This window comes from Candoia aspera, chromosome 3 (assembly GCF_035149785.1).
Source record: "Candoia aspera isolate rCanAsp1 chromosome 3, rCanAsp1.hap2, whole genome shotgun sequence".
NCBI classification, from domain to species: domain Eukaryota; kingdom Metazoa; phylum Chordata; class Lepidosauria; order Squamata; family Boidae; genus Candoia; species Candoia aspera.
This window is the reverse complement of record NC_086155.1, coordinates 45066392-45080870: the sequence shown is the minus strand read 5'-3', so window position 1 is coordinate 45080870 and position 14479 is coordinate 45066392. Positions and strand designations below refer to the sequence as shown.

At 38.5% G+C, this 14479-nt stretch overlaps 1 protein-coding gene across 4 annotated transcripts in view; it reads left to right on the top strand.

Moving 5' to 3' along the window:
* Window positions 1-14479, top strand: part of TMCC2 (transmembrane and coiled-coil domain family 2) — a 105222-nt gene that overhangs the window by 81851 nt on the left and 8892 nt on the right. For 3 of the 4 annotated variants that reach the window (XM_063297514.1, XM_063297517.1, XM_063297515.1), the window contains one exon: window positions 11028-11962. In XM_063297514.1, the coding sequence (XP_063153584.1) occupies window positions 11028-11962 (935 nt within the window). Of the gene's footprint in view, window positions 1-7153; window positions 7276-11027; window positions 11963-14479 lie in introns of those variants that run through there. The other variant, XM_063297516.1, reaches the window with a different exon arrangement.

The window sequence follows — 14479 nt, the reverse complement described above, 5'->3', positions numbered from 1 at the left end:
CCCAAAATGTCGATCTTTAATCTTGACATCTCACCAATAACCACATCCAATTTGCCCTGGCTCATAGATGTGACATTCCAGGTTCCGATGGTGTGTTGATCCTTAGAACATCGGATTCGCCGTTCACCACCGGCACCGTCGGCCGCTAGCCGTCCTTTCGGCTTTGAGCTAGCTGCGTCATCACGTCTGGGGCTAGTTGAGCTCATCCTCTGTTCCTCCCCAGTAGCACTTTGACCATCTTCCGACCTGGGGGTCTCATCTTCCAATGGTAAAGTAATGTAATGTACAAAAACTGTTATGTACAAAACTCATTTCTAAAACCAGGAGATTTAGATGAGATCCATCAAAACCCATTTCAGAGATAATTATGAATCTGGAGTTTAGAAATTTGAAGATGCATACCCCACCCCACACTCGATTTTAATCCAGTTTGGGTATTAGTTCACCATATCTGAGCTAAAAATGTACAATCTTAAGCAGATACCCAAATATGAATGATGTTAGTTTTAATCCACTTCAATGGCGTTACCTTTGGAGACAGTCTGGAAAATACACAATGTGCTAGATGGATGATTGTCAAGTGGGAGCTGGCATAGAGTTTTACACCAGTCTGAGAATAACTCCACTGGCTATTTTCATAGCATAGTTCAAAAGGTCAGTCTTGGCCTATAAAACGGGTCAGCTGCACATTCAAAAGAATTCCTTCTCTAGCATGAACCACCTCAGCCATTTAGACAAATCTCCAAAACCCTGCTCCTTCTGCGAACTAAAGTACTGCAAACAAGACTATTCCAAAGTTCTCTCTGAATTCCCCTACTACTTTCCCCAGAGTCTTCTTTCTTCTAAAAGTGGAAATGAAAGTAGAAGTGAAATTTTAGAAGGTGGAAACTATAGATGAATGACTTCATTTGACTTGCTTGCTTGCTTACAAATCATGTCTGAAGGAAGGAAAGTATATTTAAAGATGGGAACAACAAGTTTGCTAACAGAAGGAATATGTTAAATTGCCCAAGAAATCCCAGCTAAAAAGGGCAAGTTCCTTGAACTGAGGAAATTGTTTGAGGATTGGAGGGGAGAAGAGACATTTAATCTCACAAGCAAAGATCCTCAAGTTTTGCTCCAGCCTCAGTGGAAATCTTGGCCCTCTGAGCACCTATTATTCTGGAATTGGCTTATTCAGCAGCAGGCTGTCAGACACAACTGGCTAAATTACCTACTTTATTGCAGGCAAGAAATAAGCCATATAGACACCAAATATTTGTTCCCTGCAGTACACATAAATCAAAGCTATATATAGATATATACAGATTGCACGCTTCAGGGTTTAAATTCTAGGATTTTTCCTCCTGCCTTTATGAGTAAATACCCATTCTTTTGATAGGCTTGGAAGGCACCCAAGCCATGTTGGCATAATGATTCTCTTCAGCCTGAGAACTATGGCTTCCTGCTCACCAACTTCACTCCATACAGAGATTGTGTTTAAAATCCTAACACTGCAACTCCTAGAATTCACAGCCTTCAGTTATAACGAGAAGAATACTGGAAGATGTAGTTCACGTCTCTGCAGAGCACCAGTGAAGATGGCAATTAAGACTTCTCTATTTACTTCCATGCACTATGGCATTCTGTCGAAAAATGTGACTGATACAGGCATGGCTCAAATATCAGTCATATTTCCTCTCCAGCATTTTTCCAGTCTATATTTTTAACTATCTTGCCTGATGCAGAGTTATCAGAAACAGAAAGACTTGCAATTAATTGGTAAACCATTTGGTTTAAGAAATAACATCAGTACGAAGTTTTTCTCTGGGCAAATCTAAAGAATTCACCTAAGACATACCAATTTCAAAGCAAATATAGGTTCTTCTGGAGAGGTGACAGTAGACCACGGAAAATAAGAGGAGGGAGGACAGATGGTAGCAGTACTGGAGGGGGGAAAGAATTATGCATAACTATAATTCTGTCAGTCCATGAGAGGATCTGAGAAATGGAAAACAGTGAAACTGAAAGGGAGAGGCTTACATCAATTTTAAGGGGGAAAAAAGCACAAGAAAAGGATCCTGGTGTATCATGGATATGGTTGCTAGGTAACAACTTAGCGATCCCCAGCATGCCTTCATTCTCTGATAAAGCTGGAGACAAAGCGTTCAGGGCTTCTTTTGATTTTTTTTTCTTTCCCAGGAGGGCATGGGGAACATGGAAAAGTACAATTTATAAGGAGAATTTGGAGAGAAAAAGCAGTTCAAAGGAAGAATCACATAGAAGTTGTGATGTGACTTTTGAAGGGAGAAAAATTAGGAAAGAAACTGAACAGAAGAAGAATGGGTACTTCCATTTCCCCCAATCTGGGTCCTCCAGATATACTGGACTACAACTCCTTTCATCCCCAGCCAATATCACGACTGATGGTGATTCTCTGGAGAAGGATGAGTGAATTAGCAACTACATGTGTATTGTATGCATGTGCTTGTTAAGGTAGTGCCTCTATTTTTAAACATCACAAGCTTGAATACTGCAGAACACTTCAGTTTAGATGAGAGATAAATTTTGTTACATGAGAAATGTTAATTTGGTCCAGAAGTGATAAGAATGCAGCTGTTTAACTACCTTGATCCTATCAGGTGCTAAGAGCCCTCAGTACTCATTACTGACAGTGGGAAATAAATATTCCTAACAATTCTAGGTGGCTTCTATAAATGCCTCTGGGCAAAGTTGTCTGTACAGACCATTAAAAGCTTTCCTATGTTACCTAATAGACACTATATTGTTGTTGTTGTTGATAATTTGACTTTATTAGCCGTGCAACTCCAATGGATGTTGGACAATGGATGTTAGCTTGAGTGAACCAAGCTCTCTGGACTTGGATTGGAGGGTGGAGTGCTAAATGGCTTTTAGTGCTACAAATTATATCCAGTTAAGAACAACCACTGGGCCAACTAGGGTTTATCTCAAAAAGAAAAGCAAGATCAGACCCAGTTCGCACTTCAATGAGAGATCACCATGAAATAACAGGTCTATATTGCAAACTGGGAAATTGAATGAACATTCTGGAAGATGACAATGGCAAACAGCTTTCATACTATTATCAAGAAAAATATCTAATATATAAAATGAGCTTGACTCAAAGGAGAATTTAGTTTTAGTCTTTATCACAATCTGCAGCACGGCAATGGGATATTTCAGGATAAAGTTCTGTTCAAATCAAGGAACAGTTACAACTGAATAGAGTTTAAGATTTTCCATGTTCAATCAACAACAAATATTTGCATAAATACATTCTGAAAAGGTGGGAATTTAAGGGTGAAATCAGAGAATACTGTGTGTTGGGAAATTGCCTAGTCCATCCTGACATTTTCCCCAAAGAGCTTTTATAAACTAGCTTCATAAGGACCATGGGCATATCCCTACAGTAAAAACTTGGGTCACAAATTAGCACATGAAAGAGTGATTTTGTAAAGGGTTGTGCTTTGACCACAGCATGATTTCACAGTGTTGACAGAGTATTATGTTTCATTACGCACGTATAAACAGTGAGCTAAAATTAATTCCAGTACTATAGCATAAGTTTCCATGGCTACTTACTTGGTATTTTTACCAAAGGAGTATTAGCCCTATTTACTTCTAAGTAAAAACATGTTTACAAATATGCTAATTAAAGGATATGAGAGCCAGTTTGGTGTAACAGTTAAGGCACCAGGCTAGAAACTGGGAGACCCTGAGTTCTAGTCCTGACTCAGGCGCAAAGCCAGCTGGGTGACCTTTGGCCAGTCACTCTCTCGCGGTCCTAGGAAGAAGGCAAGGGCAAACCACTTCCAAAAAATCTTGCCAAGAAAACTCCAGGGACTAGTCCAGGCAGTCGCCAGGAGTCAAAACCGACTCCAAGAAACAAAATAACGACAACAGCAACAACAACCAGTGCCGTTTTGACTTATGAATATTTTGCTTGTTTGTTTATTAAAATGGTTGATCCAGTCTTTATGTATCATCTACAAGCTTCCCAAGCAACTAATAGGGAAAAGTTAGAAGAATAAAATATTATTAAAATTCAAAATAGAAATAGAAAGCAGATTAGATATACCAGACAGAAGCTAGCAGATAACCAGAGAGAAATCCCTCAACTATGTCAAATGAATTCTGGGATATAATACTCAGTTTATAGCTCATTAATACAGGACTATCAGCCTTTTATTAAGCAATTTATTAAAATAAACATTTCATGAAATCAAACCCATTTTAATTCAGGAATCCATTTTAGAAGAGAAAAGAAATACATCCCTTCGAACCATGATTGATATAGTTCAACTTTTGAAACCTGATCTGGCCTCCCACTAGTCTTGTCATATCTGTTACGCTGACTGTATCAGTTAGAGGATCAGCACATTCCAAGTAATGTCATAAGGGTGCGCAGTTGGAATTGTGAAATCAGATGGAGCCTTCTTAACAGGACAATAGTTGGCAGGTTTAGGCAGTATAATGGATTAGACAGAAGTAAAAAGAAACTTGCCATTTTTCAATAGATGGTAGTTTCCAGCAGAATGGAAACTGGTCATCTCTAATAGTTACTGTATATACCTCATGCTGCACCTTTAATCCTTAAGATCATTTCCTAAATTTATTTACATGGAATGTATGATTTGCTGAAGAATCTGTATAACGACCAAGTAGCATCAGTAAGAACAGACCACGGAACAATGGACTGGTTTAAGATTGGGAAAGGAGTACGGCAGGGCTGTATACTCTCACCCTACCAATTCAACTTGTACGCAGAATACATCATGTGACATGCTTGGCTTGAGGAATCCAAGGCTGGAGTTAAAATTGCTGGAAGAAACATTAACAATCTCAGATATTGTTAATGTTTCAGATAAAGGATACCACTTTGATGGCTGAAAGCGAAGAGGAACTGAGGAGCCTTATGATCAAGGTGAAAGAAGAAAGTGCAAAAGCTGGCTTGCAGCTAAAGCTCAAAAAAACCAAGATTATGGCAACCAGCTTGATTGATAACTGGCAAATAGAGGGAGAAAATGTAGAAGCAGTGAAAGACTTTGTATTTCTAGGTGCGAAGATTACTGCAGATGCTGACTGCAGTCAGGAAATCAGAAGACGCTTAATCCTTGGGAGAAGAGCAATGACAAATCTCGATAAAATAGTTAAGAGCAGAGACATCACACTGACAACAAAGGTCCGCATAGTTAAAGCAATGGTGTTCCCCGTAGTAACATATGGCTGCGAGAGCTGGACCATAAGGAAGGCTGAGAGAAGGAAGATCGATGCTTTTGAACTGTGATGTTGGAGGAAAATTCTGAGAGTGCCTTGGACTGCAAGAAGATCAAACCAGTCCATCCTCCAGGAAATAAAGCCAGACTGCTCACTTGAGGGAATGATATTAAAGGCAAAACTGAAATACTTTGGCCACATCATGAGAAGACAGGACACCCTGGAGAAGATGCTGATGCTAGGGAGAGTGGAAGGCAAAAGGAAGAGGGGCTGACCAAGGGCAAGATGGATAGATGATATTCTAGAGGTGATGGACTTGTCACTGGGAGAGCTGGGGGTGTTGACGACCGACAGGAAGCTCTGGCGTGGGCTGGTCCATGAAGTCACGAAGAGTCGGAAGCGACTGAACGAATAAACAACAACATTACAGGAATATACCAAGGAAGTACAGGTTCATTTAAAAATCAAGAGCTTCGCCTATTATATAGCTGGACTTCTTTCTGTTGTATTAAGTATGTCCTGTCTGACATAATTGCTTTGAGGACTTGTGAAAAATGATTTCCTCCTCCCATCTCCTCTTGCTCTCACTTGAATCATACTTCTGTGTAGGAAATCAAATGAACTGGCTTTATAGTTGCCTAAAATTGATGTTTGAAATTACCCTTTGTGGAAGGCTGTTAAAGACCAACCAGTGCCATTATCCCTATTGGAGGGCTGAATCAGATGTGGCATGGGGAATGCACGATTAGGTTGTCCTTCAGTGTTCTTCAGTTGTGTAAGTGGTTTTCCTGTACATTGCAAAGGGTTGGACCAGATGATACTTGTGATCCCTTCCAACTCCATTGTTCTATGCTTTACTTCAAACACACACTTTACAAAACTTATAGCAAATTCTGATATTGTTTGGAACAGTAACATTAGGGAAGGGAATGATAAATAATTGCCCACATATGCAGATGCTTTCTCCCCTTCGAAGTAATCTATGAAGCCATACAAAGTCTCATAGCAGGAAAAAGACAAGTATCTTCATCATAACTTCAAGATTATTAATATCAGCTTTAGGGTCAGCCAGAAGCATTTAGATAATAAATGGCCAGTGACGTAGATTAATTCACAGTTACATTCATGCTCTGATTAATATTGGAGCCCTACATACCTATGAATGTTATAAAATGATAATTGACAGGGGAAATAAACATTCTGATGATGGAGTTCCTATTTTGATGATTATTTTAATTCTGGGACAAGGCTAAGTCAGTTTATAAATCTCTGGATGGTTCTTCAAATTTTGACAGCTCAATCCTTCAAAAAATTGTTTAATAAATACCACGCAGACATTCATATCATCACCCCATGCTGTCATTAAAGATTACTTCCCTGAATTTATCAAAAAGCAGTAGACTGGATCTTTCTTACTTCTTTCACAGTTCCCCATGTGGTCTGCAGGCTATCTTGTTAAAAAAAAAAAAAAGAAGAACCAAATGAACCTGTCTTTGCATAAATACACAGTTCACTAAAACCAAATTGAGGAATCTCTGTAATGAATTGACTTCAGGGCTGCTTTCACTTTGTGACTTTTATCTTTACCAAACCAAAATAATCAGTTTCAAAAAAGCCCATTTCCTGCAAGTTCAGTGCCTCCAAATTGATAAGAAGTCAGGAGGAACTTCTCACTGTCGTGATCCTGGAAAACCTCAGAGCAACACAGGGAAGCTAAGAATAGGCCAGCAGCAACGTTTGTAAAGTCTGCATTTTTTTTGTTTTGTTTTTTAAAGTGCTGATATTATAAGATTGAGGCAAGTTTGTGGTTGTTCAGTATGCTGATGTATGTGGGTTGTGTTTTCTTCCCTGCATGCCTCTATAACCCAGCAAAACATATGAGTATATGTGTGAGGCACACAGATAAGAGAAACTTGGGCAAGTATTTAGTAGCTTTTGGAGAGCTTTGGTGTTGTTTCCTCGTGGTTTTTCATTATCAGGGATTTTCTCTTGCTCATCAGTGAGGCTCTAACTACTATGAGAAAGAAGAGAATGCTGGAACCAGATGAACGCTGTAAGGTATGGGGTATACCAACCAGTTATTCCTAGAGAAGTGTTCTCATGAATAGACATTTCTGGACCATCAACAAAATTTTTCTTATTATCCAAAATGCAGTGTTTCCGCTATGAAATTCTTAAACGGAGCCTCATCACTTAACAAGAGCTAAAGATATGGCATAAGTTGAGGTTTACCCTGCATGAATATTGAAAGAAAAAAACTGACATAACGATGAAGTAGTGATGAATATAGCAGAGAAACGTATATAGAAATTGTATGTATAAAGTATTATTTTAATTAATTGAAACTAATTTAAATGTTAGTGTGGACGTTAGGAAAGAGAAATGTGGCTGGGTAGCTGGCTGGGGTCACAGATGGTTGATAGGCCCATGGAACTGTATGTAAGACCAACTTAATTCCTAATCCACCCATCACTTCGCTTTTCCAGCACCAATATGAAAGCAGCAAAAACTTGTCCAAATTGCAGTGCTCTATATAATGTGAACTTAGACCAGGACTTTAAGATAAAGTGTTTCAGTATATAAAAACAGCAGCACATGCTTAATGGTTCTGATGTTCAAAACTGGGAGGTTCAATCTCCCACTGAAAGGAACCTTTTTTGGAAATGATTCTCTGGGAGTTTTGACACTTGTGTTTTAGACATATTGAGATAGGAATAATATTTTGTTCTTGGATGGTGTTTCTTTAGTCTGCCATAATTTATGCCCTGATATCTGGCAGCACCTGTATGCTTGTTTTAAGAGATAGACATATAATTGCATGTTTAAGAAAAACAAGGTCAGCCTCCTTCAGAGTAATCTTTAACAAGTATCCTTCAGCCCCTTGCCTGTTGAGGCTTGTTTTGATTTGGTTTTAACAAGCATCTCAGTTGCCATGTTTGTAGAAGGTAAACTGATAATGCCCTTTCATTACTTATGCTGACAACTATTTACAACAGTTTACAGCTCAGCCACATGTGCATACAGATCTATGAAACTTGTCATATAACTTGTGAAATAGGAATTAAGTGAAGTAGCCATTGAAGTTTAATTTTCATGGGGCCAACTTTCTAATCATGTGTAATTAGTATTCATCAGTTACAGATTCCTTGAACCTTAGGCTGAGCAGAAATCTTTGTAAGGTGAGGATCTAAAGTTAGTCTGTCCACGAAAATCCACTTCTATTAATAATGAATTAGAAGTCTTTTCTTTCACCAAGAGTGGCTGATGCAGGTCTCTATGTGCTTCCCACAACTTCTGCTTTCATGGCTTTTAAAACCATTGAACTTCTATGTGTACACCATATTTTGTGGCGAAATGTTAAGTTTAGGGTCTGCACTATGTTTGAGGTATATATATATCCAAGACAATTTGGATGTCTCTCTGTACCCAGGACTCTCATATATACAAAGGCAGTGACAAAAGATGAGGCCTTGCTTTCCCTTTTATTTTATTTTATTTTCTATTCCGCCTTTATTATTTTTATCAATAACTCAAGGCGGGGAACATACCTCATACTCCTTCCTCCTCCTATTTTCCCCACAACAACCCTGTGAGGTGAGTTGGCCTAAGAGTGAGTGACTGGCCCAAAGTCACCCAGCCGGTTTTCAGGCCTAAGGAGGGACTAGAACTCTCAGTCTCCTGGTTTCTAGCCCGTTGCCTTAACCACTAGACCAAACTGGCTACATATATACTGTATGTATGTATGTATGTATACACACACACACATATATACATATACATATACATATACATACATTTTCAGAACCTGACTGTGGCTCTGTGTTGGCTAGATGAATATAGTTGCTGCAACTCTCATACAAGTGAGGGTGGGAATCTGAAATAGTGCAACCATTACAGAAATTGTCACTGAGAATTTTTGGATCACCCAGTTCAGAAATTGCATCAGTTAATATGAACAGAAAGTGGAAACTCAGTCTATGATCCTGGCCCATTAAGTCTCTCTTTCATGTGGGTAGAAAGCCTTTTTCATGCTGCAATATAGACGCAGACTTCAAAGATCCTCAAGTGTTAAAAGAATCATCCAGGAATACAGGATGGAAACAAATTAGACAGATGCATTTAGCTTTTGGTAGCTCCTAATTGCAAGCCCCAAAGTACTCACATACCCTTCCGTTTGCTTAATAATTTAACAGAGTAGCAAATAGAGTTCTTCATGTCCATTGGTAGCACTATGTCCTCTAAACAGTTTATACTGAGAGCTAAGGGTATGCAAAACATTTTAAATTCAAACACACCTTGTTTCAAGTGTGAAATGCCTTGTTTCAAATGAAAAATAGTGGTTTTAAGTATGAAATGGGATGCTTTGATAATTACATAAGTATTTTGGATTGAAGTAGCTGTTTCAAACAAGTTTTTAAACTCAAAATTCTTCCAAAATGGTCAAAATATCCTGTTTCACAATTGAAACAAGCTATTTTGCTGTCGAAATAGCTGTTCTGTGTTTAAAATGTCATGTTTTGAATTCCAAACAGTTTGAATGTGCTCACCTCTACTGGAAACTGAGGGATAGAGTTTTTAAAATTCAGAACTTTGCATGAGTAACAGGCCAATACTATACATGAATTATTACTCATAACTATTAGTTTTCTGTCATTCCAGTATTAGGGGACACCCTGCAAAGTTGCATTTTGTCTAATCAAAATTAGTAGATACAGAAGTATACTTAATATTTAATGAAGATTTCCTGAAGTGTTGTCTTGCATTTTCATTTCTTGTGACTCTGTACATAGTTTGGTACAAGATTTGCCCTTATTTCCAGCTTTGTGATGTCCCTTACCTGTGAGCAGTACAAACAATCTGATTTTGTAATCTGATGAGTCCAGATCCCTGCTGGATTTTGTAATCTGATGTAATCTGATTTTGTAATCTGATGAGTCCAGATCCCTGCTGGATTTTGTAATCTGATGTAATCTGATTTTGTAATCTGATGAGCCTAGATCTCCTTCTGTTGGCCTATAAAAAACAAAAAAGGTCAAGATCCTGGGGCATGCTTCATAAATACTTCCAATGATGTTGTTGATCCATATTAAGACTATTAGGGCATTCATATTTTGTAGACAGAGGCAATAGACACATTTGTATTTTGCAGGAAAACTGCTACAGCTTTTCTTCTAGCAGTTAAAACTGCGGACTATGGAAGCTGGTGGGTCTCACGCTAAAATCACAGTATGTCTTTTAAACCTGAGTCTTCTACAAAGTAACTTGCTTAGATTTGTTCAGCTAATTGACTCTGTTGTGTTACTATAATAGGAAGTATTCTATGTTCCATACTTCCAAGAAGATGAAAAGAAAAACAAATTAAATATATCATTTAAAATTGCTCTTACCTTATGGGACTTGTAGTTATCTCACTTTTAAAAATTTTAAATATATGAAGAATTTGATAGCAAGAATTTTTATATACCTTTATCAACTGAGTGATTAAAAAGCTATTTTTAAGGTTAAGTGATTTGATCACATACAATTTCCTTTTTTATCTAATTCAGCTTTCCCCTAGCTAGTTCCCTTGAGATGTGTTTGAGACTACAACTCTCAGAATTTCCAGGCAATAAAGAAATTCTGGATGTTGTAGTCTTAACACGCTTGGAGGGAACCATTGGGGAAGAGTATTTTAATTATTTTCTGTAGCTTCTCACTATTTCTTCCGCTAATCTGTCCATCACTCTAATGTTTGTTCCAAAGAAAGAAAAGTATTCCTCAAAGCTTTACTCATATCTATGCTCTTTCTCTCTTCCTGCCTCCTACAACAGTTGGACAAGGGGGATGTGAGCCAACTCAGCCTGCCTCCCAATACAAGCCACAGTGATGCTGAAAGCAACATCTGTCTTGATGTTCCAGATGGCAATCCAGACCCACAGAGGACAAAAGCTGCCATTGATCACCTGCACCAGAAGATTCTTAAGATCACTGAGCAAATAAAGATTGAGCAGGAGGCTCGAGATGACAATGTGGCTGAATACCTGAAGCTTGCTAACAATGCTGATAAGCAGCAAGCCTCTCGTATCAAGCAGGTCTTTGAGAAGAAGAACCAGAAGTCAGCCCAGACCATTGCCCAGCTGCATAAGAAGCTTGAGCATTACCACAAAAAACTAAAGGAGATTGAACAAAATGGGCCCTCACGTCAGCCCAAAGATGTCTTCCGGGACATGCATCAGGGCCTCAAGGATGTAGGAGCCAATGTTCGCTCCAGCATTAGTGGTTTTGGCGGTGGTGTGGTAGAAGGAGTAAAGGGTGGGTTGTCAGGCCTTTCTCAAGCAACACATACAGCTGTGGTTTCCAAGCCCCGTGAGTTTGCAAGTTTAATACGCAACAAATTTGGCAGTGCAGACAACATTGCCCACTTAAAGGACACTTTGGACGATGGGCACCCGGAAGAGGCCTCCCGGACTCTAAGTGGCAGTGCTACCCTTGTGTCTAGTCCCAAATATGGAAGTGATGATGAGTGCTCTAGTGCCACTTCTGGCTCAGCAGCTGGTAGCAATTCTGGGGCTGGTCCTGGGGGCTTGGGCAGTCCCAAATCTAACACCTTGGACAGTCATCATTATAACTTTGACACCATTGTAGAAGAACTGAGAGATATTAAAGACATTCAGTCCCATCTTGAGGACTCTATGGAAGAACTCAAGGCTCAGCTGCAACGAGACTATACATACATGACTCAGTGCTTGCAGGAGGAACGATACAGGTAAGATTTGTTAAAGAATATGTGTGCATATATAAGATAATAAGCAACAATCTACATGTCAAAGAAGATAGGGTAAATATTACACCAGGAATGTACCAATATAATTTACAGCCAGAAATAGCTTAGGGTTTCATCTTCCATCTTATAGAAGAGAAATGGGGAACTTTTTTTGGCTGAGGGTTGAACTTGCCCGTTGGGTGGCATAATGGGACCAAAATATGGAAGACCCAAACCGAAGAACTGGTAAGGGACAGGGACAAAGCCTAAATTTATTTAATTTAAAACTTAATTTAAAATGCAAATAATGCAGCCATTCCCCACATATTCCCCCTTGTTTTCCCCCTTGTTATATTGAAATTATAATTTGGGTGGCAACTTTTAGAGACTTCCTAAGTGCTGCATCCAAGACTTGGCTTGAGCTGGGAGATATTTTGGTCTGTTGAGCAAACCTGTTATAGAGAAACATATTTTTTAAAGTTCTGTTAATTGCCAGTCCTTACTTTTCTAATATTAAGGGCACTTTGATCAGAATCCTATGCTTGGACGTAGCTGGACAGAACACATATATTTATCATATTTATATTCAGAGCAGTTTACAAATAAGTTTTACAAACAATTCAGTCACAAATGTCTACAGCAGGTCACAAAAAACATTTGGTTGCCTCAAATGGATGTTACAGTAACCTACTCATTTAAATCATGATATACTTGAGGCAGAAAATCCCAGAAACTCTCTTCCACCTCTAGCCATATAATAATAATAGGCAGTCATCAATAATTGTTTATTTTGTGGCTGACTCATTCTTTCTAATAGTAGGGCCAGGCCTGGAACAGGACTAGAAATAATATAAAGGCATTACTTGGACAAACTTACAAAGTGAGGCTTACTTCTAACTCAGCATGCATATGTTTGCACTATTAACAGTACTCAAAGAAAGTACTGTTGCTCGAGAAATCCATACAGTACAAAAAATACCAAAGAGAAATTGATTTCTTCTCTCCAGGCGGATGGAACGTTGCTGTGCACATACATGTAGGACTGCCATGATTTGGATGAATTTACATTCTATGTATTGCAAACCGTTGTATCTTAATTGCTAGAGCAAGCATTTGGGAAATTATTTCCTATTTGCTCAGGGAATAAATGAGAAATCTGATTTAAATCAGTGATTGCAACAGGACTTTTTTTCCTGATGATTTAAATAATTCCATCCTGCCTGGCTGTTGGTGGCTTTGAAGAGTCTTTTGGAATTTCCTATGCAAATTATCTTCAAGAGGAAAGACCCTATTAATTTTTTTTTGTCTATTTATAATACATGAAAGGAAATCCATTCCTGGCTCAGTACTCAATATTGGCTTTTTATCTTCCGTGGATGGGAAATTCAGAACCAAGAAAGCTTTTGTTCTGGGCTGTAAGACTTTTGTCAGTGAAGAAAGAATTATGTATTCAGACTTTGTTGGGAGGGAGCCAATGAACCTAAATGGTTGAATGAAGTTACAGAATCTGTGTTTTTCATGGGTCAATTGGAGTTGGGGAGGAAAAGTCAAGTGCTGGTCTTTTACAGTCTTCATCGTTCTGGCCCTCCGCTATGATCATAGCAGGCCCACCTATGAATTATAACCAGTAGATTAATGTAAATATAGTGCAATCAAATCCATGTAGCAGGACTGCAGTAGAAAGCCCTGTCCCCAGCCAATATAAATTCAACAGACTGTATAAAGTTTGTATACAGGTAAAATAATGGACACATGTTCTCTGCATGCAGTCAGGAACTGTGTGAAGTTTATATGAGGCTGAGATGGCCAGGTATTTGCTCTTATGTTATTGGTTAGTGTTATTGGTTATCTGTTATTTTCTTATTTTTTTCTTTAAGCTCTCTTTAAAAAAAACTGGAAAATTTCCTAAAATATCCTGGAAATCAGTTATCAGTAACAGCAGGGATGGAAATAAAACTCTTTGTTCCCACAAGCAGGCAATCTTCAGAAGAGACATTCCTTCCTCCCCCGCTTCATTTGTTTTCCACTCACCTACATCTGTCCTATTTGAGAGGCTAGGAAAGACTTAACATTTAATAGGGAATAAACCCTATGGAGACATTAGGACTTCATTGATTTTTGTAAATATATGTATACTGCCTTTTAGTTATATTCCCAGAGTAGTTTGGACAAGAATAAAATATAAATATTAAAAAGGCCTCAAAATGACAAAAGCAGCGTAAAGTAATAATCAGAATTAAAACTGTATCTAAAACCTTAAGAAAATTAAAAGGTCTTTACTTAGCACTGAAAGGAGGATAAAACAGGTTATATCTATATACTACTAAAACTCTCATGTCTGTCTGTTCGTAACCTTCAGCTGGGCAAAACGGTGCATCATAGGACAATAATTTTTGAAGCAAGGTACCTCAAATGGGCTAACTTACAGAATGCCAGAACCCATTACTCCCATAAGAATGAAATTTGGCAAAGTTGTGGCTGCTTCACTGATGCTGCTGTTTCAGTACCGCTGTGCTGCCA